General features: G+C 44.2%; 1 protein-coding gene across 2 annotated transcripts in view; it reads right to left on the reverse strand.

Moving 5' to 3' along the window:
* Positions 1–19469, reverse strand: part of HIPK2 (homeodomain interacting protein kinase 2) — a 109662-nt gene that overhangs the window by 42479 nt on the left and 47714 nt on the right. For both annotated transcript variants that reach the window (XM_068277342.1, XM_068277341.1), the window contains exon 2: positions 14871–15945. In XM_068277342.1, coding sequence (XP_068133443.1) covers positions 14871–15943 — 1073 coding nt within the window. In that variant the 5' untranslated portion in view covers positions 15944–15945. The remainder of the gene's footprint in view (positions 1–14870; positions 15946–19469) is intronic.

Genomic DNA, 19469 nt, shown 5'->3' on the forward strand with positions numbered 1-19469 from the left:
TTGAGATGCAGCCTTTGTGGTATGCGCTGACCCTCTCCTTGCTGTCCATTAAAATTTAAGTTACACTTTTTTGCTTAGCTGCTCTCAAGGTTATACATATGTTGTTTTTAATTTAGGTTAGGCCACTTGCCCGGAGGCCTGCCTCACCGTGGCGCAAGTGTCCAGTATACTATACTATACAAACTATAGTGGAAGCCAAAGTTCCCCCATAGTATAATAAATGTAGCATTTGTTTTGGACGCAGGGCATACATTTTCAGCCTAATAGAGGTGGTGCATGCCTGAGCGATTAACCAGTCAATTGCAGCATGTTTTTAGGGATGCGCAACCTCCCCCCTTTTCATAACCATGCCTGCGTTAAGTGAATCTTTCAAAAACCACAATAATGTTTCTGCTGCTGCTATGAGAGAGGAAACACAAACCCACATAAGCCAAGGCCAGAGACCAGCTCAAACAAGCAGGGCCCTGTAAGAGCTTCTGTCACTTCTATCCATAATGCTTATTCAATGCAACCTCGCTTATCAGCATAGATATTAAAACAGCATACAAAAATAAACCCAAGGCTTCGCAGAATACACAAACTAAACAAAAATAACTAAAGTGTATATTTAACAGGCACACGCTGTGTTATAGTCCGATCACAAGAACGTTATTTATAGTGATATAATTAAGCTGAACAAAGATACTTGTCCATTTTGAGTTAAACATAGAAAGAAAGAAAAAACAACCTCAAGGTTAAAGACACTGTCACACGTATTTATTTATTTTCCTAAATAACAGTTCATTTTTAAAAGTTACAAACTGTTCTGCAACTCCAGCCGCTGTTCTAGTCCTGTGCGGGTTTAAGATGGTGGGTTCTTGTTTTTTCTGGTTGAGCTTGATGGAAAGAGGTCTTTTTTCAACCAAACTAACTATGTTAACTATGTTACTATGTTAAACTCAGCCAAAGTGGCTGCTAAAGACCACCTCAGGTGAATAGTCTAGTGTATGAACAGCAGCCCCGAAACGTTAGCAAGACATCGCACATGGTATTCTCTCCTTCGCTCAGCCCCTCCATCTTGTGCTGCACTACATCCTTTGGCTCAGGGGCAGCGTGTCTGTACAGCCTCAGCTCTGAACTGTTGCCCAAGGGATCGTGTTCCGATCCCTACAGGGCAACAATAATCTGAAGTGTGTACCTAGTTTCAGTGGTTGTGAGATTGCTGCTGCAGCATCGGGAGTCAGCTAAGGTCACATTATATCATAGCAAAGGATGCGGAAGGTGTGTGAAGAAGGCGGTCACTTACTAAGCGAAGGCACTGCAGATCACAATCTTTCAGCTCGGGGCTGTCACTATTGCCTAGGCAGCAGGTGAGTGGCAGCGGTATACAGAAACTATCACATGGTTCTGTATACCTGGAGCTGCGCCCGGCTGTGGGTGCAGCTCCAGTGAAAAAGGTACAGGAAACAGCATTGCATATACAGATTTCCCTATTCACTGCTGGCTATCATACTGCTCAGATGGCCGACTGCCAGCACATGTGGAATCACCAGACTGGGGCGGGGGGTGTCAAGAGTTCATCAAAGCTTAGAAGAGAGGCGACATATGTAAGGAGGCCGATCTAAAAAATATTCCTATAAATAGAAATTAAATAGATCCCCCCAGCAGTCTTTTCTGCAGAGCGTTACCATTACTGCCAGTGTATTGATGGCCAGGAAACACTTTGTAAACTCCCAAACTGCCATTTTTGTTTAGCTTTCAGCTGTTTAGTGAACACCCCTCCACATATCTGTGTGATTACAGTCAGTATTGCAGCCAGAAGGCAGCCTGGGGCACATCAGATAATAATGAGGGATGCTAAAAGACTTGTGGATTGGTGGCTCTGTGATTGTATTTGCATATGCAGCAGAATAAAAAAAATGGTTTTAAATCCTGGACAGCATAGGATTTTTTATTCGTCGACCTTTCAAGTAACCCTTTCTATGTTCCAGTGTGATCCAGGTGGGGGCTGCAGTATTTTACCATGTAATAGTAGATCACTTACTACATCCCTACTGAAGAACCTGAGGAGGCCGAATAACTGGATTGTCCGATGATCATTTAATAACTGTGCAGAGATCGGTCTCACAACAGTGCAAAGTAAACGTTTACCCAAGTTCTCCTCAGTCTGGGTGAATGGGCATGCATGTACGGGCCTGGAGCAGCAGATGAAAGTCGAATTTATTTGTAAGTCGTGTTATACATACTGATGTGCGGATAAATATTCTACTTTCAAACCACTCTGGAATTAGGCACACAATATAAACCATGTTTTTTTGGTGCTTTTTTTTTAGACAACTTCTGACAGTTGTTACAATATTGTAACATGTAATTGCAAAAGCATGAATGGTGATAACACCAGCACAGTACAATTTGTTCATGAGGATAACTGTTTGTAGGCATGAGACATTTACATCATGAGTGTTTATAAGTAGGAAACTATCAGTTTCATGAATGGGATTGCCAATACTCTAGTCTAGTCCCTCTGGCTGTATGGACGTGGATTTTCTCTGTATTTTGGCAACACTCTCCACCAAACCATAGTCAATCCTATTATCAATGAATCTCCTTTCGGTCACCTAACCTCACCCTTTCCTATGCCCTAATCCAGTGGTCCTCAAACTAAAGGCCCATACACACGTCGGACTTTTGCGAACGACGGGTCGTTTGAACTTCCCGTCGTTCAGTCGTCCGCACACTAAATCGGGCGTGTGCACAGACTGTCGTTCGGGTGATAAGACTGATTTTGAGCGATCCGCCCGGCTTTAGCGTGCGGACGACTGAACGACGGGATGTTCAAACGACCCGTCGTTCGTAAAAGTCCGACGTGTGTATGGGCCTTTAGGCCCACGGGCCGAATGCAGCCCCCTGAGGCCTTTTTACCGGCCCCCCCACACACAAAATGTATTACTTATAGATACGGTCAACTACATCTTTAAATATTGGTGGTTTGCATATAGAATAGCCGTGCTGACTCCACCCATCCACATGGAAGCCAGAAAGCAGTAATTTGCTGGTTTCCAATTAAATTCCACATCAGGCGACACTGCTGTCCACTGCAGGTTGTCACCTGGGTATGCTTCACTGTCTGGCCCGCAAAGACTTCTACATCATTTTATGTATGCTCTGGCCCTCCAGCAGTCTGAAGTATGTTGACCCGGCCCTCGATCCAAAGCGTTTGGGGACCCCTGCCCTAATCCATGATTATTCTTAAAGGTAACCATACATCTAGTGATGATGGGCAGATTCGAACAAGAGACTGATCTCTCTCTGATCTAATCTGATTAGAGAGAGATCTGTTGGCTGCCCATACATCGCAGGCCGATTACCGATCGATTTGGGCATGAAATCTCTTGGGAATCGGCCACATCCACCACTGCCCCTCCCCCAGTGTATAAATGTGCCCCACGTGTGTGCATTATACATTAACTGTCCTGTGTTGCCCACCACATGTACCTGTCCACACGCCACCAGCATATAGCACGTGGCACATGTGAGGTCACACCCCTGACATGCTATATGCCGGCAGTGTGTAAAGCGCAAGCAGAGGACCGGGATTCCAAAGACAGATGGGCACTGCGTGGTGGGCGACAAAGGACAGGCAATTTATAATTGCACGCACAGGGTACATTTATACACTAGTGGGAACGACTGTTTTTTTGTGGCATTTGTCGATTGTCCCGATATTACTCACAGTTTGCGCCACACACCTGATCGACCACGACGGCCTGACATCTTGCAGCACGTCCGATACGTGCGACTAATTTCACCACAAAATTGGTTGTACTCTGGATCTGGTATGCTCTTGGTGGCACAGATTTTCATACAATTTGATAATTATCGAATCAGATGGTCGATCGGTTGCCAAGTCGAGTAGTGTATGGCCACCTTTATTGATCACACTAAACCCTCGTACATATGATAGATGGTTCTCAGCTGAGGTGGCTAGTGGGGGGCCATCTCTGGCAAGATTCTAGCAGGTCTACAGTGGATTCAATGTCCTGCTTGGAGTTTTGGAACACAAGATTATGTCTGCCAAGCCCAGTGGCTCCCTTATTCACCCCATCCGCTTGAATCCACGCTATCATGCACCTCGCCATCGCCCCTCCTCCCCTCTCCATAGCAACAGAATGCATTGCTACCCTGTAGGCCAGTGATACATCTGAAAACATCTCAGGGCCTGGACTGTCGCCCGCACTGCTAGGGACTTGATAGTGCGTGTATATGTACTCTCCTTCAGCAGTCTCTTTCTGCTGTCTGATGCTTATATTCACCAGACACAATTTTTGGTTTGGCACATAGCCAGAATGGAGTCATTCTGCTCTGCCACACAACACAGCTTTTGGCAATATGGTCAGTCAGGTGCCAGCATGTTGGACCAGCATTATACAATCACACTGGTATTCCAGCACAGTGCATTGCAGAACCATGCAGAGCTGCACAGCCACTGCAGTGTTAACAGAGCTGAGAAAATGATTTTTTTTTAGTCTCTTCCATGTGGGAACTTTTGCTGACCTTGTCTGTAACCGCAAAACCAGCAGAGGGAGAGAGAGCAGGAGGGGGGATGCTGAGGGGGGAGTCTGGCTCAAAGCGGCATCCTCACCAGAGGGGACTCCGAGGGGAACAGCACTTCCTCATCTCACACCATCCCCCTCTGCCCCGAAATCACACCAATGTAACAGACCAGCAAATAAAAAAATATCAGAAATTAAGGTAAATCTAAAACGTAAAACTGCACAAGATGCCCAAACCCATAAAATCCGGTGGACAGATGCCCGAACCAGTCACTGACACTGTACAGGTTATGCTGAAAAATGAAGCATTAACTTGTGGAACCCCAACTGGCACACATGCCATATTTCTGGCTATTAACGTTTAACTTTAATAAGAGGTGCATTGTTTTCTAAAAGCGCCAGTCATATGGACGATGGGGAGTTTAAAAGGACGATTGGTGGTTTCCACACACAATGGTAGTTCCCACCAATGGCACCCTCACTCTGTTAATAATACAACCAGGGCTAGCCTTTATGGGGTCCTGAGTGAAATCTGTAGGACATCTCCATTCAGTGGAGTAACAATAGGCCCAGCAAGGAATGCAGCAGCAGGGTGGCCTAGAAGCAGCAGGGGGCCCGGTGGGGAGGAGAAGTTTCTTTTCATTGTCCTGGAAGACTGACAACTAAGGACATGGAGAAAACAAAAACTTTCTGCTCTCTGCACAATTGTTCTAATGACTGCATCTGCTCAGCCACTGATAAGGAATCATTCAGAGTTTTGTAGACAAAGATTTGTAGACAGTACCTATTCAGTGTGCAGTAGGCTCTTGTGTACAGTGCCCAGCCCCCAACCTCTATACCACTCCCGAAGTGCTCTGTACTCTAGTGATGCTGGAGTAGTCTGAAGGGCCAGTTCTGCTCCATCAAAGATGGACAGAGTGCATGTAATAAAGCTGAGGCTGGGAGCAAAGTCCGTCAGTTTTCTGTATGCATTGTCTGTATGTGTGAAAATATGCACATTTTATCACAGAAGCTAATGTAATTGATAGAGAAAATGCCTGCAGTGCTCCACTGTCCCCTCTTCCATGGCAAGTTTTGAAGTGTTTTTGTGACCATATTTTTTATTGGGGAAGGGTCCTGGTGGCCACACTTATGTGACCCTTGGCAAGTTGGAAACGCTTATCTATGGGAGTCCCCATGGTGACAGGAGGAAAGTGTACATAACTGCAGGGCAGAGTTTCTTCCTAACTATCTTTCTATCAGGCAGTATTTCTGTGAATACCTTCTCAGGCAATCACTTCTAAACTTCACTAAACAGGAAACCAGACACCGCAGGTACTGATACATTGGCCAAGATCAAGGAACTGAATGATCACTTGATTGACACCTGTTGGCTGCAGACTGATAGCTCTGGCCTGATCATAAGGTTTGATGAGACTAGTTAAAAACTGACCTCCAGCTGGAATGAAGCTGAAGCTGAGCAGTAATGGGATGTGTCAGTGGAGCGGCACAGCTACATCTAACGTTTTGAGGCCAAACACTAACCTACCCTCAATAGGATATTTTTTGGCGCCTGAAGACACATCAGCATCACTGAATTTAGTTTTTTGAGGGAATTATATACTGTATTCCTAATGTATGCGCATATTGGTAATTTACAGTATATCATATTGCACTGCAGATTTGTATTGTTTTCTGTAAATATTTTTTTCTTCTTTTATGAAACAATACTCAATCATGAAGCCAATTCCCAAAATGCTCTGTTTGGCAAAGTATTGACTAGCTTTAGAGAATCCTGCTGTAATCTGGAAACTCTGGGCCAGCTTGTCACAAAAAGGGACAGTGTAAAGGGACAGAAGTGCAGCTACCAATGTACAGGGTAACACTGAGGGGATAACCAACACAGCTATGTGTTCCTTTGGTTAAAAAATAGAAATTCAAAGGAAAAATTCCACTTTCTTTGAAGACTCGTAATGCTTTCAGCTTGGCTCTAAGTACTGCAAGGATTAATACCAAACAAACCAAGGAGTTATTATCAGCATGGATTTATACAGTGCAAATATCTTCCGTGGCCTTGTACAATATATGTTACATAGTACATAGGCTTGCATGAACTAAGGCTTGCTGTGGCTTTGCGGGGTTTGTGCTTGTTCACCTGATGGATTGTGGTGCAAGTGTGGTAGTAGAAATAGAAGGAAAAGCAATCACAGCGCGATCACGTATGCGATCACGTTTCCTAGTGGATCATGTTTCCTAGTGGAATAGGGTCCTTAGTGGTGATGGGGTGGCAGTTGGTGACAAGGTAGGAGTCATAGTTAAGCTTGTATGTTGCCTTCTAGAGGTGAGTTTTCAGGTTGCACTTAGTTGGTGAGGGAGGGGTAATGCCCAACAGATAGCAACAGGGAGACCCAGATGAGGGGAGACATAAGAGAAAAATCCTGTATGAAGGATTAAGTGGACCTTTCTGTGCAGGCTCATGGCAACAGTAAGCCAAACACAGAGTACACAGTTAAACATAACTGTAAAAACACTAAATTGCAAACAGACTCTTGCAACACATAGCTAGATCTACAAGTTTTGCAAGAAACATCTAATGTGTGTGCTTGTTCAGGGTCTATGGCTACCTGACCACTCCTGAATCACTTCTTGTACCCCATTTTCCTTGTATAACTTTGTCCTATGTTGTATGACCTTGTTACATGACGTCTGCCATTTGTTTCATTGTATATATTTATTGTCTAGCGCTGCTTAATACGTTGATGCTTGAGAAAGACAATGCATAATAATAAATGGCTAAAAAAGTATTAGAGGCAGAGCATCAACAGGACAATCAGGCAATGTGTATTTTTTTAAATTAAATAAATGTCAGCCTCCATGTCCTTCAGGTTCCCATATCAAGAATAAATAAAACAAACAAAAAATATACCAAAAGGTTTTGCTTTTTCCACACAGGTATCTCTTGACCCATTATACGGGGCAATCTTGACCCAGATGTGGGAAGGTTTTCTTCTCATTTGAGAAAACTATGACAACCATGAATATCTTGCAGGAGTATAAAGCTGCAGAACCATCATGGCTGCCACCTCCACATAATTCTCAGTTACTAGAAACATGTGGCCGGAAGTTCCCTCCCAAATGGCTGCCTGTTATTTTATCTCAAGCCCATTACCCCACCAAAAGTAGAAATGAAGAAAAATGATCTCAAGCAACGGTTTCTAAAATGTTCATTTCAAGTTTAAAGAGAATATGTACTCTAAAATTCTTACAATAAAAAGCATACCATTCTATTCCTTATGTTCTCCTGGGCCCCTCTGTGCGGTTTCTGCCACTCCCTGCTGCAATCCTGGCTTGTAATTGCCATTTTTATGCAGTGTTTACAAACAAAAAACATGGCTTCTAACCAGAGTGAGAACAGCTCACTGTGTGACTCATGCAGAGCTTGGAGAGGGTGTGTATAGCTTCTGCCAATGACAAGCAGTGCTGCACATTCCACACATTCCAGCCTGATCCCGACAGACCCAACAGAGGAGAGAAGATAAGATTTATTACAGAGACAGTGCAACTAGAAAAGGCCAGAGCACATTAGAACAGGTATAGGAACTTGTAGGATAGAAGAAATAAGGCTCAAAATTGTGTTACAGAGTCTCTTTAAGATGGCCTGAAATGAATCTGGGCAATATAAATAATGCACATTACAACAACGTACATAATAAACAGCCAACTCCAATGAAAATTGCTTGACAACATTTTTGTTCAAGATGTACAACCTTTCTAAGAGAGTGGGAGGAGAGATTACCAATGGGTCGGTCACTCATATGTGCAAGTTTCCTTGAGGACCCGTTTACACTTAATCAGTTGGTGTGCGTTAGTGTGCGTTGGTATGCGTTTTTTCCATAGCAGTGCATTGGGAGGAAGATTTCAGTTAAAACGCATTAAAGAGAACACGAGGTGGGATTTAATTATGTTAGTGGGGCACAGAGGCTGGTTGTGCACACTAACACCAGCCTCCGTTGCCCCATGGTGTGCCTCCAGGACCCCCCTGCGCGCCGATATCCCCTCCGCAGTGCTGGCGACACACAGCGTGTCGCCAGCACAATGTTTACCTATGCTGCGTCAGTCAGCGCCGCTCCCCCGCCTCCTCTGTATCGGCGCTACCCGCCCGCGTCCCTTCCCTCCCGTTGATTGGAGGGTAGGGACGCGGGCGGGGGTCCTGGAGGCACACCATAGGGCAACGGAGGCTGGTGTTAGTGTGCACAACCAGCCTCTGTGCCCCACTGACATAATTAAATCCCACCTCGGGTTCTCTTTAAGTGTAAAAGAGGCCATAGGAAAACATGGGCTTTACTTTGAAAATCAGTTTTTTTTTCCAGTTATAACTGAGAGCAACTGATTAAGTGTAAAAGGGCCCTTAGGGTCCATTTAAAAGATTGGCTGGACAAATGTCAGGAGTCAGGTGTACGAATATAGCAGCTGGTGCCTAATGTTCTTAGTTTTCCTAGACTTATGTTAACATAGCTGACTTCAATAAATGTCCTACAGGCTCCTTAATATCATAATGATTTGTCCACACCAGCTTAAGGCTTTTTTCACATTAGCAAACGCGGATAGCCATGTGTTCGGAATGCAACACGTGCGAACGACATCCGCGTTTGTATACGTTGCGTGGCTGATCCCATTCACTGAAAGTGAATGGGACAGCTGCGTGTTTTTGGAAAAAATGCGTGCAGCATGCGTTCCCAGACCGCACTGGTCCGGAACGCATGCAGTGTGAACATCAGACAATACACTCTATGCACTGTCTGATGTCGTGCGTGTCGGCCTCCTGCACGCGTTCCCAAAACGCGGCTGGAAACGCGTGCAGTGTGAACGGGGCCTAAAAGTTAACCAACGCTGATGCAGAAGAAGCATCATATTTTTTTTAAATACCTCATATACTTTGCTGGTTGACACCTAAACAATCAAAAAATTGCAAATGGCCCCTATGGAACGGACACAAAAGGGATGATATCTTTGCTGAATTTCTTCTGCTTTCCTGGTTGGCACAGCGACCAGCAGGGGGTGTCGGCCACTCTGCGCTCTGCTGCAGACACTCAGGAATGGAAAAAAATGCCAGTTTTAGCAGACAGTCGTGATCAGGGTGCAGAAACAGGGAGATGACAATGAGAGAGATGGAGGGAAAAGGAGGACAAGATCTGAGCGGATGAGGAGGGGAGGGGGCACCTCAGTGGAGTGAGAACAGGCAGAATCAAGATTCTTATTAACCTAATTAAGCTACACACTGGTCTCTGCAGACAAGTCAGCCTCCATCGCTCCAACACACAATGGGTTACACAGAATTTAGCAGCCCCAAAATGTTTTAGATATATTTTCCTTTCTACGTTCCTGGAAATTTTTCTGTAAATTTAAACATCACCTTTCTTTTAATATGCATTACCTAGGCAATATATGACGAATATAAACACAAGTGGAAAAAAAAACACATTTAAAAAGGATTACTATGTTTATATGGGCAGCACAGTAGAGAAGTGGTTAGCTGCCTTGCCTAACAGCGCTGAAGTCTAAGGCTCAGGGTTGCCAAACGTTTGTAAATTTATGGACAGTTCGTAAAAATGGTCTTTTTTTGGCCAACATGTTGACAAAAACAATACAAAAGAGGAGGAAAATAACAGAGACACACGTTTGGGTTAAAGGGTTCCTGCTACAATCAGAACAATTTTCTTCAGCACCCTCACTATGGCCCAGATTCGTGCAGAAGTTTGTAATCCCAGTAAAAACTGAACAGGTGTGCAGCCCTGCACAGGCTCCAGTCCCAGCCAGGGCACTAGAGTTTTGTTATGTTCTCCCCCAGGTTTGTGTGAAGTTTCCTTGCTGGTTCTCTTGTGTTTCTTCCCAAACCACAAAGGAAACCGGGCAGGACAATTGGCTACCCCACACAACTAGCCTTAAGGGGCCCATACACTGCTCGATTTCAGCCTTTGATCGATTGGAAATTGATTGCCGATCGATTGGCCAATCGATTTGCGGCTGATTGCGATCAATTTGATCTGACAGGATAGAAAATCTAGGTCAATCTGCTGCTGGGAACAGATTAATGGCCCATAGAGTTGCATTGGATCTTATGCTGGGCATACACGGATGCAATTATGTGCCGGATTGAGCCGCTGGCTCGATGCCGGCACATCCCCGCGCGTATCGATCCCCGCTTATCCCCGCAGGCATCCCTTATCAGCCGCTCGATTCCCCGCTATTGTCCGCCCGTGGGGATCGAGCGGGGAATCTATCCGGCAGGTCATCGGACCTGTCGGATATTATCAATCGAGCCATCAGCGGCTTGATTGATGACAGCGCACCTCGCTGTGTATGCCCAGCATAATGGTCTGGTCTAGATCATTTTTCAATAGATTTCATTCTGAAATCTATTGGAAATCTGTTCCTAGGCCTAGTGCACACCGGAGCGTTTCCGCTGCGGTTTGCGATCTGCTTGCGGGTGCGGATCCGCTAGGGTAATGTATTTCAATGGGCTGGTGCACACCAGAGCGGGAGGCGTTTTGCAGAAACGCATACTCCCGGGCTGCTGCAGATTTTGAATTGCGGATGCGTTTCTGCCTCAATGTTAAGTATAGGAAAAACGCAAACCGCTCTGAAAAACGGCACTTCAGAGCGGTTTGCCAGGCGTTTTTTGTTACAGTAGCTGTTCAGTAACAGCTTTACTGTAACAATACATGAAATCTACTACACCAAAACGCTAGCTGAAACGCTGCAGAAAAATAAGAAAAAGCGTTTCAAAATCTGCTAGCATTTTGCGGATCTGCTAGCGGTTTTTGGTGTGCACTAGGCCCTAGTGTCTGGAACACATCAGATAGATTCCTATCTATAAGTGTATGTAAGTGCCACATTTAGACTGTGGTAGGAGCATTCTACTGGTTATACACAATGCTATGCAAACTGGTTTAATAATTAGATCAGAATCACCAAAACAATCGGGTGGGATATCTCTACTCAACGTACTACCCTAAAGGGTCGAATACATGTGCAACTTTTTTACCTAACTATTTTACCCAACTTTTTTACCCAACTATCATCCAAATTTGGTTTGTTGGAAGTGTGTGTACGTGTTTGTACAGGTGTTGTCACGTGTGTGTACACGTGACAAACACGTGCTCGATTTAACTGGCGGATCAATTCACATGACTGTAGGGCTGATGACGTGCAGTTGACATATGTGTACAAGAAGTCTAAACGACTTGCGCTTGTTTTGAATGTGGTCATATCATGCAGTCTGTCGTTCCGCTGCATGTGCAGTATGCAAATGAGTTGGTCGTTCAGTTGGTTGGTGCACAGAAAATACAAGTTGTGCAATACCTTGGTCATGCCCTCAGGTTGATTATGCAGAAAAGTTGCACGTGTGTACAAGCCTTAACACTAACAAATCAATACACCTGTAACATCCCCCTCTCCTTCAGCTCTGTTAATTAAGATTAACTCTTCTCTCGCTCTGACTCAGCCCAGTCCTCGGTTTCCAAGCCCACTCCTGAGCCCTGGCCCCTGCAGTGACAGTACTGTTTAACTTATCCTTCTCCACTGGTATTTTACCCTATTGCCCTTCGGAGAGAGGAGGGAGGAGTTTAGGTTAGGTATAAGAAGTTGGCAGTAGGATTCTGCAAGTGTCAGTATTAGGTCCAGTTCTATTTAAGGTGGCCACACACCATACATTTTTAAAATATCTGTTCAATTTAAGAATTGCAATCAATTTTTCTGACTGATTGTAACATTTAAAAAAATATGACCAATGTACCACACACATATGTTAAATTTTTCCCCAATTATGATAAAAATGATTGGAAACTGAGAAAATTTTTAGGGTGTGTCTATTAATAAAATTAACAACCTAACACACACCATACATACAATCTTTAGAAAAATTGAAGAGCATTCCAGATCAATAAAAATTGGAGAGAAAAAAAAACAAAACAAAAAAAAACACAAAAACGGGAAATCCGATCGGATTTTTCATTTGAATATGAAAAATGCTTTCAATTTTTCCAGGAGATCTGATGACATTTATTGAATTGCCTTGAAATCGGATCATTTTATTGTATCATGTGTGGCCACCTTTAATCTATTAAAGATTCCAGTAGACTGAACAGAAAGTAAAGCTGCCATCTTGAAGATGACACATACTGTAGATTCTGGCGTATAAGACTTTTTAACCCTTGAAAATCTTCAGAAAAGCCGGGGTCATCTCATGCGCCGGGTGTCTTTGATGCCGGGTGATGGCGCATGCAGATACGCGATTCTCATACAGGACATGCTGATGTTTACAGGATGTTGATACATAATGCCCGTACGTGACATGCTGATGATTAACCCCCTTGCCGTTCCAAATATGTTGGCAAGGGGGCGGCGCAGCATTTTTTTAATTTTAAAATCATGTAGCTTGCCTAGCGCTAGCTACATGATAGCCGCTGAGAAGTGGCATCCCCCCCACCCCCTCCGATCGCCTCTGGCGATCTGCGCAAGCAGGAAATCCCATTCAGAACGGGATTTCCTGCTTGGCTTTCTCCGTCGCCATGGCGAGGAGCGCGATGACGACACCGTCATCGCCGTCGGGATGTCAGAGGGAGTCCCGATCCACCCCTCAGCGCTGCCTGGCCAGGTTGCGCGTGGGGGGGGGGGGGGGCACAGCGGGTAGCGGCGAATCGACGGGTATCGGGATAAACGGCAAGGAGGTTAATTACCAGGTGCTGGAGATTCAGCGGTCGCCGCATATGCTGGGGGAGAGCTCATCGCCCATGCTGCAAGGTCTGAAATGCCCAGGGTATGGAAGAAAGAGATCATGCTGTGCCCATAAAATACGCCTCTTCCACCCATCTAGCCCGCCCTATCCTGTTTCCGCCTATCAGAATATCGCTGCTAAGGACTGTAGTGAAGCAGCACAGGCGAGCATGTGCGAAATCTGAGAGGCAGAGAAGCAGGTAAATCGGATACAAAGGTGGGCCAACCAGTCAATCACCTGTATACTGTTATATACTATACAGCACCAGTATCTACTTATCCATAGCACCAGTATGTGATTTTTTTTTTTAATTTCTATTTGGTGTGCGTTGGAAGAGAGTTAGTCTTATACGGGGAGTATATCCCAAACTCTAAATTTTAACTGGAAAAGTTGGGGGGTCGTCTTATACGCCCAGTCGTCTTATACGCCGGAATATACGGTAATATTGTAGAATTATTATCAGCAATCTGCAGATTAATGACTACAGAAAGATTTTTAAAGCAGTGCTATATGGGCAGGTAAAGGTTTGGTGAAATCTATAAGTCGATAAAGGTCATGAATTTCGACTGTGTCAAAAACTAATTGGGATTTAGCTGGGAACATTATACAATGTCAAGCAATAGGCATAAAGCAAATACAATTCTGGGATGCATAAACCAGGAAATAAAATCATGAGATGCTAGTGGCTAGTGGCTGAATGGAGTAATGGTTAAGGGCTCTGCCTCTGACACAGGAGACCTGGGTTCGAATCTCGGCTCTGCCTGTTCAGTAAGCCAGCACCTTTTCAGTAGGAGACCTTTGGCAAGTCTCCCTAACACTGCTACTGCCTATAGAGCGCGTCCTAGTGGCTGCAGCTCTGGCGCTTTGAGTCCGCCAGGAGAAAAGCGCGATATAAATGTTCTGTGTTTGTTGTTAGTATACTACTTCCTTTGTATAAATCATTAGTGGGGCCACATCTGGAGTATAGGATACAGTTTTGAGCACCACACTATAAGAAAGACCTAGACATTTTAGATATCTAGTGTCGTTTAGTCTCACTTACCAAAAAGGTTAGACTGGGGTTGTTTAGCTTGGAAAAGGAGGTGACCTACGATAATTAACGTGCAAAAGTCAAGAAGATATGAACTGGTTATGATGTGTTATACGCTAACACAGGAAGTTATGAAAATCTCTTTGTTGTCATTAGTGATGTTTTTCTTTCAATGAAAAACAAAGGAATAGAACACAGCGATACCTTGATCTAGTCAGGGAAATCATTTTTACTGTTTTGCCTTTTCTTTCCTCTAGAATGAGGTATAGTGATGTTTAAAACATTGAACTTGATGGACGGGTGTTCGTTTTTAATTTTAAGTATCTACATAAATGGGTGTAGGTAAAGTTACAATAGTAAAGGGGAGTTAAAGAACAGGCATACAGAAAGGAGTATAGTGTTAGGTATGCACACACAAAAAAAAAGCAACAACACACGTTTAGGCATGATAAAGCAGCATGTATTAAGAATAGGTGTAAATAAAGCGGGTGATCAAAGATATGGTAGATGGGTTGGGAAGAGATTCCCCAGATTATAAATTTACCACACTTACCTGTAGTATCTAGACTGCAGATAGGTTGAACACACAGCTTTGGACACATGACTGGCCGAACCGAAGTCAATGACTTTCACCCGGTACGGCTGCCTGGAGGGATCAACCAGCATGATGTTTTCTGGTTTCAAGTCTGCATGGATCAGTCCCAAACTTTTAAGTTTCATGAGTGCAGTGGCTACTTGCTGCAGAACAGGTCGGATGTACTTCAGTGGTAATGGACTGAATTTGTTCTGCTTTAAAAAGTCATACAGGTTCTGCTCCAACATTTCAAACACAAGGCAAGTGTGGTTCTTGTGCTGGAAGCATTCGTACGCTCTCACAAAGTTAAAGTCATCTGCACTCTCCGTACTGAGCCGCGCCAAGATGCTGACCTCAATCTGCCCCTGTCTGGCATAGGAGGGGTGGTTCTTCAAAATTTTGATTGCCACAATTTCATTGGTACCCCTTTTCCAGCATTTGACTACCTGACCGAAAGTGCCCCTACCCAGGAACTCAAGAACCTCGTAGGTGTTGGTCATGGAACAGAGGACCTCATGCTGCACCAGTTGATAGTCCCCTTCACTGTTTGAGCCACTGTTCTTGGAAGTGGCAGTGGAGGTGGTGGCAGCCGTGGCCCCACTGGCATTTGTTTGGGTCATAGGAGGGTGTTCGTCCACAATCTGGACGCTGCCGTTGTCCAGTTCCTCGCACTTCCTCTTCAGCCCACACTTCTGGTATGTGTCCAGAAGGCTGACCGTGCTGCGCCGCATCAGGTTGGTTTGGGGGCCGCTGAGCGACTGAGCGCTCAACGCTGCAGAGGACCCGCTACTAGACGAGGTCACCACAATGTGACCTGCACTGGTGGGGAAGATGACCGTCTGCTCGTAAGGTGCCTGAAGCAGGGAGGCGTGGGCAAGCACCGGCTGGCCTGACGAGGAGCTGCTCTTGCCCGGGTTATAGACCTTGCTGTGGCAGCCGTAACCGGTCATATCCCAGGTGGCACTCAATTCCAATGGAGGTTTTGTCACGTTACAAAATGAGCTCAACGGGAGGCCGAGGGAGGAGGAGAAGATCTGCAGTGGAGAGGCCATACCTGCCAATACAAGAGAAAACAGCATCAGTATATATGACCAAAATCAGATTCCCAAATGCTGCTGCCTTAAAAGTGGTTTGTACAAATGTACTACTGTAGTCAGGGTTACTGACAGTGTAGACAGTTTTTATATAAGCCATGACAGCTTGAGTTTATTAATACAAAACTGTCATCTCAGGTTAATTTATTGACACACCTGCTAATATACCAACATTTCAACGAACACCATGTTAAAAAAATGACCCAGATGTGAAATGAAACCTATCACACAATTGCTAACAATTTATAAATACAGTTCAGGTTTACAGGATCGCTAGCAAACATTGTTGAAAGGTTAGTGAATAACTCATTTTTTCCATCTATCCTGTTATGTATAATACTGCAAAAATGGCAGACAGTTCACAAGATGGTTTTCTAGTTGTAGCGTGCCATGTTTGTTGCTTGGGGTGGAGTACATTATCAGGTAGTTTTGTGCCAAAACAATCTCAATGCTAGAGCCTGTACACACCAATATTTACTCCCAATCAGCAAACAGTCCAAGCAAAATATCAAATAATTTCTAGGTTGGGAGTGAATCCCTCTGCACAAAAGACTACCAGCATATTCCTTTGTGTTTTCACAGCCTTATGCCTGGTACAAACCATGCAATTTCCTGTCAGATGGGTCAAATCTAGGATTTCCGACAGGTCCGATCTGGTCAATTTTGTATAGAATGTATCGAAAATTTATCAGAAAAACCATCGGAAATCAGATCAGACCTGCTGGAAATACCTTATATACTCCCGTATAAGCCTAATTTTTCAGCACAAAAATGATATGCGAGTCAGTGGAGCAGAACGGATGGTGGAGCAGGTTTTGATACTGGCAGAGGAGCGTAAGGATCGTGCACTAGTGATCCTGCTCTTGCCAGCTGGTTTCCTGCTGTGTCCATGCCCCCCATTCACTGCAACATGGTATGCAAAGTGCAATGTCCAAAACTACCTGTGTAACCTGGCTTGTGGAGCGGAGTGTGCAAGCAACATGTCAGCGGTGAAATAATCGGGGATTCTTCCTGTGTGACAATTGTTGTGTCTAATCTATTCTATCAATTGCAATGTCATATCTATGACGCCATCGAGTAGCGTCTGGAAACACAGCTGTATCATCCTTGGGGCACATTTGGTTAGTGTGGAGAGGGCTTCTACGTGAGTCAATCACTTTCTCCTGGTTTCTGACGGAAAAAGTGGGTACCTCGGCTTATATGTGGGGCGGCTTATATGAGAGAATATACAGTAATCAATTCGACCTGTCTATCTAGCGGGACATTGCATGGTATGTACCAGGCATTATTGAATTAGTGTTCACCTAGATGACATTACTATCAGATCACCAACTATAGGTAACCACACATAGATTGCCACCTGATGTGGCAAAACAATCTGATCATAGAGGAATCGATTCCAGCCATACACAGCACATGGATTGTCAAATTTCATAAGGAAAAAAATTATATTAAATAAAAAATCTTACTGCAGTGCAACTCTATGGGCTATCGATCTACCACCACTCCTGCCCCGCCCACAATCAATCAATGTAGATTTTGCATCCTCTCTGATGAACAATTTTGATCAATTTTAGCCCAAAAGCAATCAAAATACATGCCAATCAAGCATGCTATGCAATGATTTGAGCAGAAAAAAATCAATGTATGGCCTGCTTAAAGGGAAGGTCCAAGCAAAATAAAAAAATGAGTTTCACTTACCTGGGGCTTCTACCAGCCCCATGCAGCCATCCTGTGCCCTCGTAGTCACTCACTGCTGCTCCAGTCCCCCGCTGGCAGCTTGCCGACTTCAGAGGTCGGCGGGCCGCATTGCGTACATTTTTACGCATTCCCGCTACTGCAGGAACATTAACACATACGTTTTTACGCGTTACCGGTTCAATGCGTACATTTTTATGCATTGAACCAGTAACGCGTAAAAATGTATGTGTTAATGTTCCTGCACTAGCGGGAATGCGTACAAATGTACGCAATGCGGCCCGCCGACCTCCGAGGTCGGCAAGCTGCCAGCAGGGGACTGGAGCAGCAGTGAGTGACTACGAGGGCACAGGATGGCTGCATGGGGCTGGTAGAAGCCCCAGGTAAGTGAAACTCATTTTTTTATTTTGCTTGGACCTTCCCTTTAAGTGACAAAGGCCTTCTTTAACCTGGCAGCCATTGAGCCCCCAACAGTGGCTAAAAGTTTAAACTGTCATTCTGATCCAACAGCACTACAGCCATGTGTACATAGACAGAACGCAAAGCACACAACACTACCAATAATCCCTGAGTGCACACAAAATAGAAGTGAAATCTCCAGACAGCTATGCAATCTGATATGAAGAAAGTGCCTATCAGTTGTCTCATGGGGGTAGGGCCTTCCCATAATGCTGTAGAACTGTATTTTCTATTCTTACTGTCTGTAAAGATAAAATCTTCATTTGTCTCCAGCAAGTACATTTGGCTCTGGGCTTTACAATTCTGTTCATCCTTTATATATCCTAGTACATCAGTCCCATGGTGTTTGTTATTAAACCAATTGAATCAAACCATTTTGAAGCACAGTTAAGCATTCCATAGAATACTCTGAAATGGGAAATTGTAATGAGAATCATGCGAGAGCACCAAACAAGTGTAGAAATGTCAATTATACACGAGGACCAATCCATAGATACACGCCGAACAGCTGACTTGGTATCCATCCAACACTAATTCTATCAATGCCGATAGGTATAGGTAAATCTGTGGCCACTACTTACTAGGGTCTTTATTTGGCAACCAAATGATCACTCTTCAGTTGGAAAGAACCGATCTACCATTTTTTTTTGTTCTATGCCGATGCTATGTTGATGCTGTACAAAACTACAATGTTGTCCATCCCCAACTAATCAGAGATGCCAGCACTAAACAATAAATATTCATGTAGAAGTTTATTGGTCGGCTTGTGAGGTCAATAAATCCCCAGTAGATTGGATCAAAGTGATCACATCTCTTGGAAATGTTAACAAAATATCAACCTATGGATGGTCACTTATTCATTGGTCCATGTAATAAGCTAACATCTAGGTATCCATCCACTTGTTTCATTGTTCTCCTCATAAATGGATAGGCCAATGTCCTCTGAGGCACTGTAGAAATATTTACAAACAAGCGTTTTGGACAATCAAGGGCAGTATGAATGAAAACACAGCTGTATAGCACACCTTGTACTAAGTATACATAGACAATACAGTAGAAACGTGACACAGAGAAACAGAAGGACTTGTCCATTCGAACTTCCAGTGTAAGGGGATGAGACAGTATGCAATGCACGTGGAAACAGTCAATAAGCTGCATATAACATAGAACTACTGTATATGCATTTTGCACACCTTTGCTGGAAGTGGTGGTTCAGTAACCAGCTACAATGGCCTAGGTCAGATTATGCACTTGTTGAACAAGTAAAGACTTTAAATTAGTATAGATTTAGAGCGCTTACAAACCACAGTTTCACATTTGCAAAAAC

Source organism: Hyperolius riggenbachi, chromosome 3 (assembly GCF_040937935.1).
Source record: "Hyperolius riggenbachi isolate aHypRig1 chromosome 3, aHypRig1.pri, whole genome shotgun sequence".
Lineage (NCBI taxonomy): Eukaryota > Metazoa > Chordata > Amphibia > Anura > Hyperoliidae > Hyperolius > Hyperolius riggenbachi.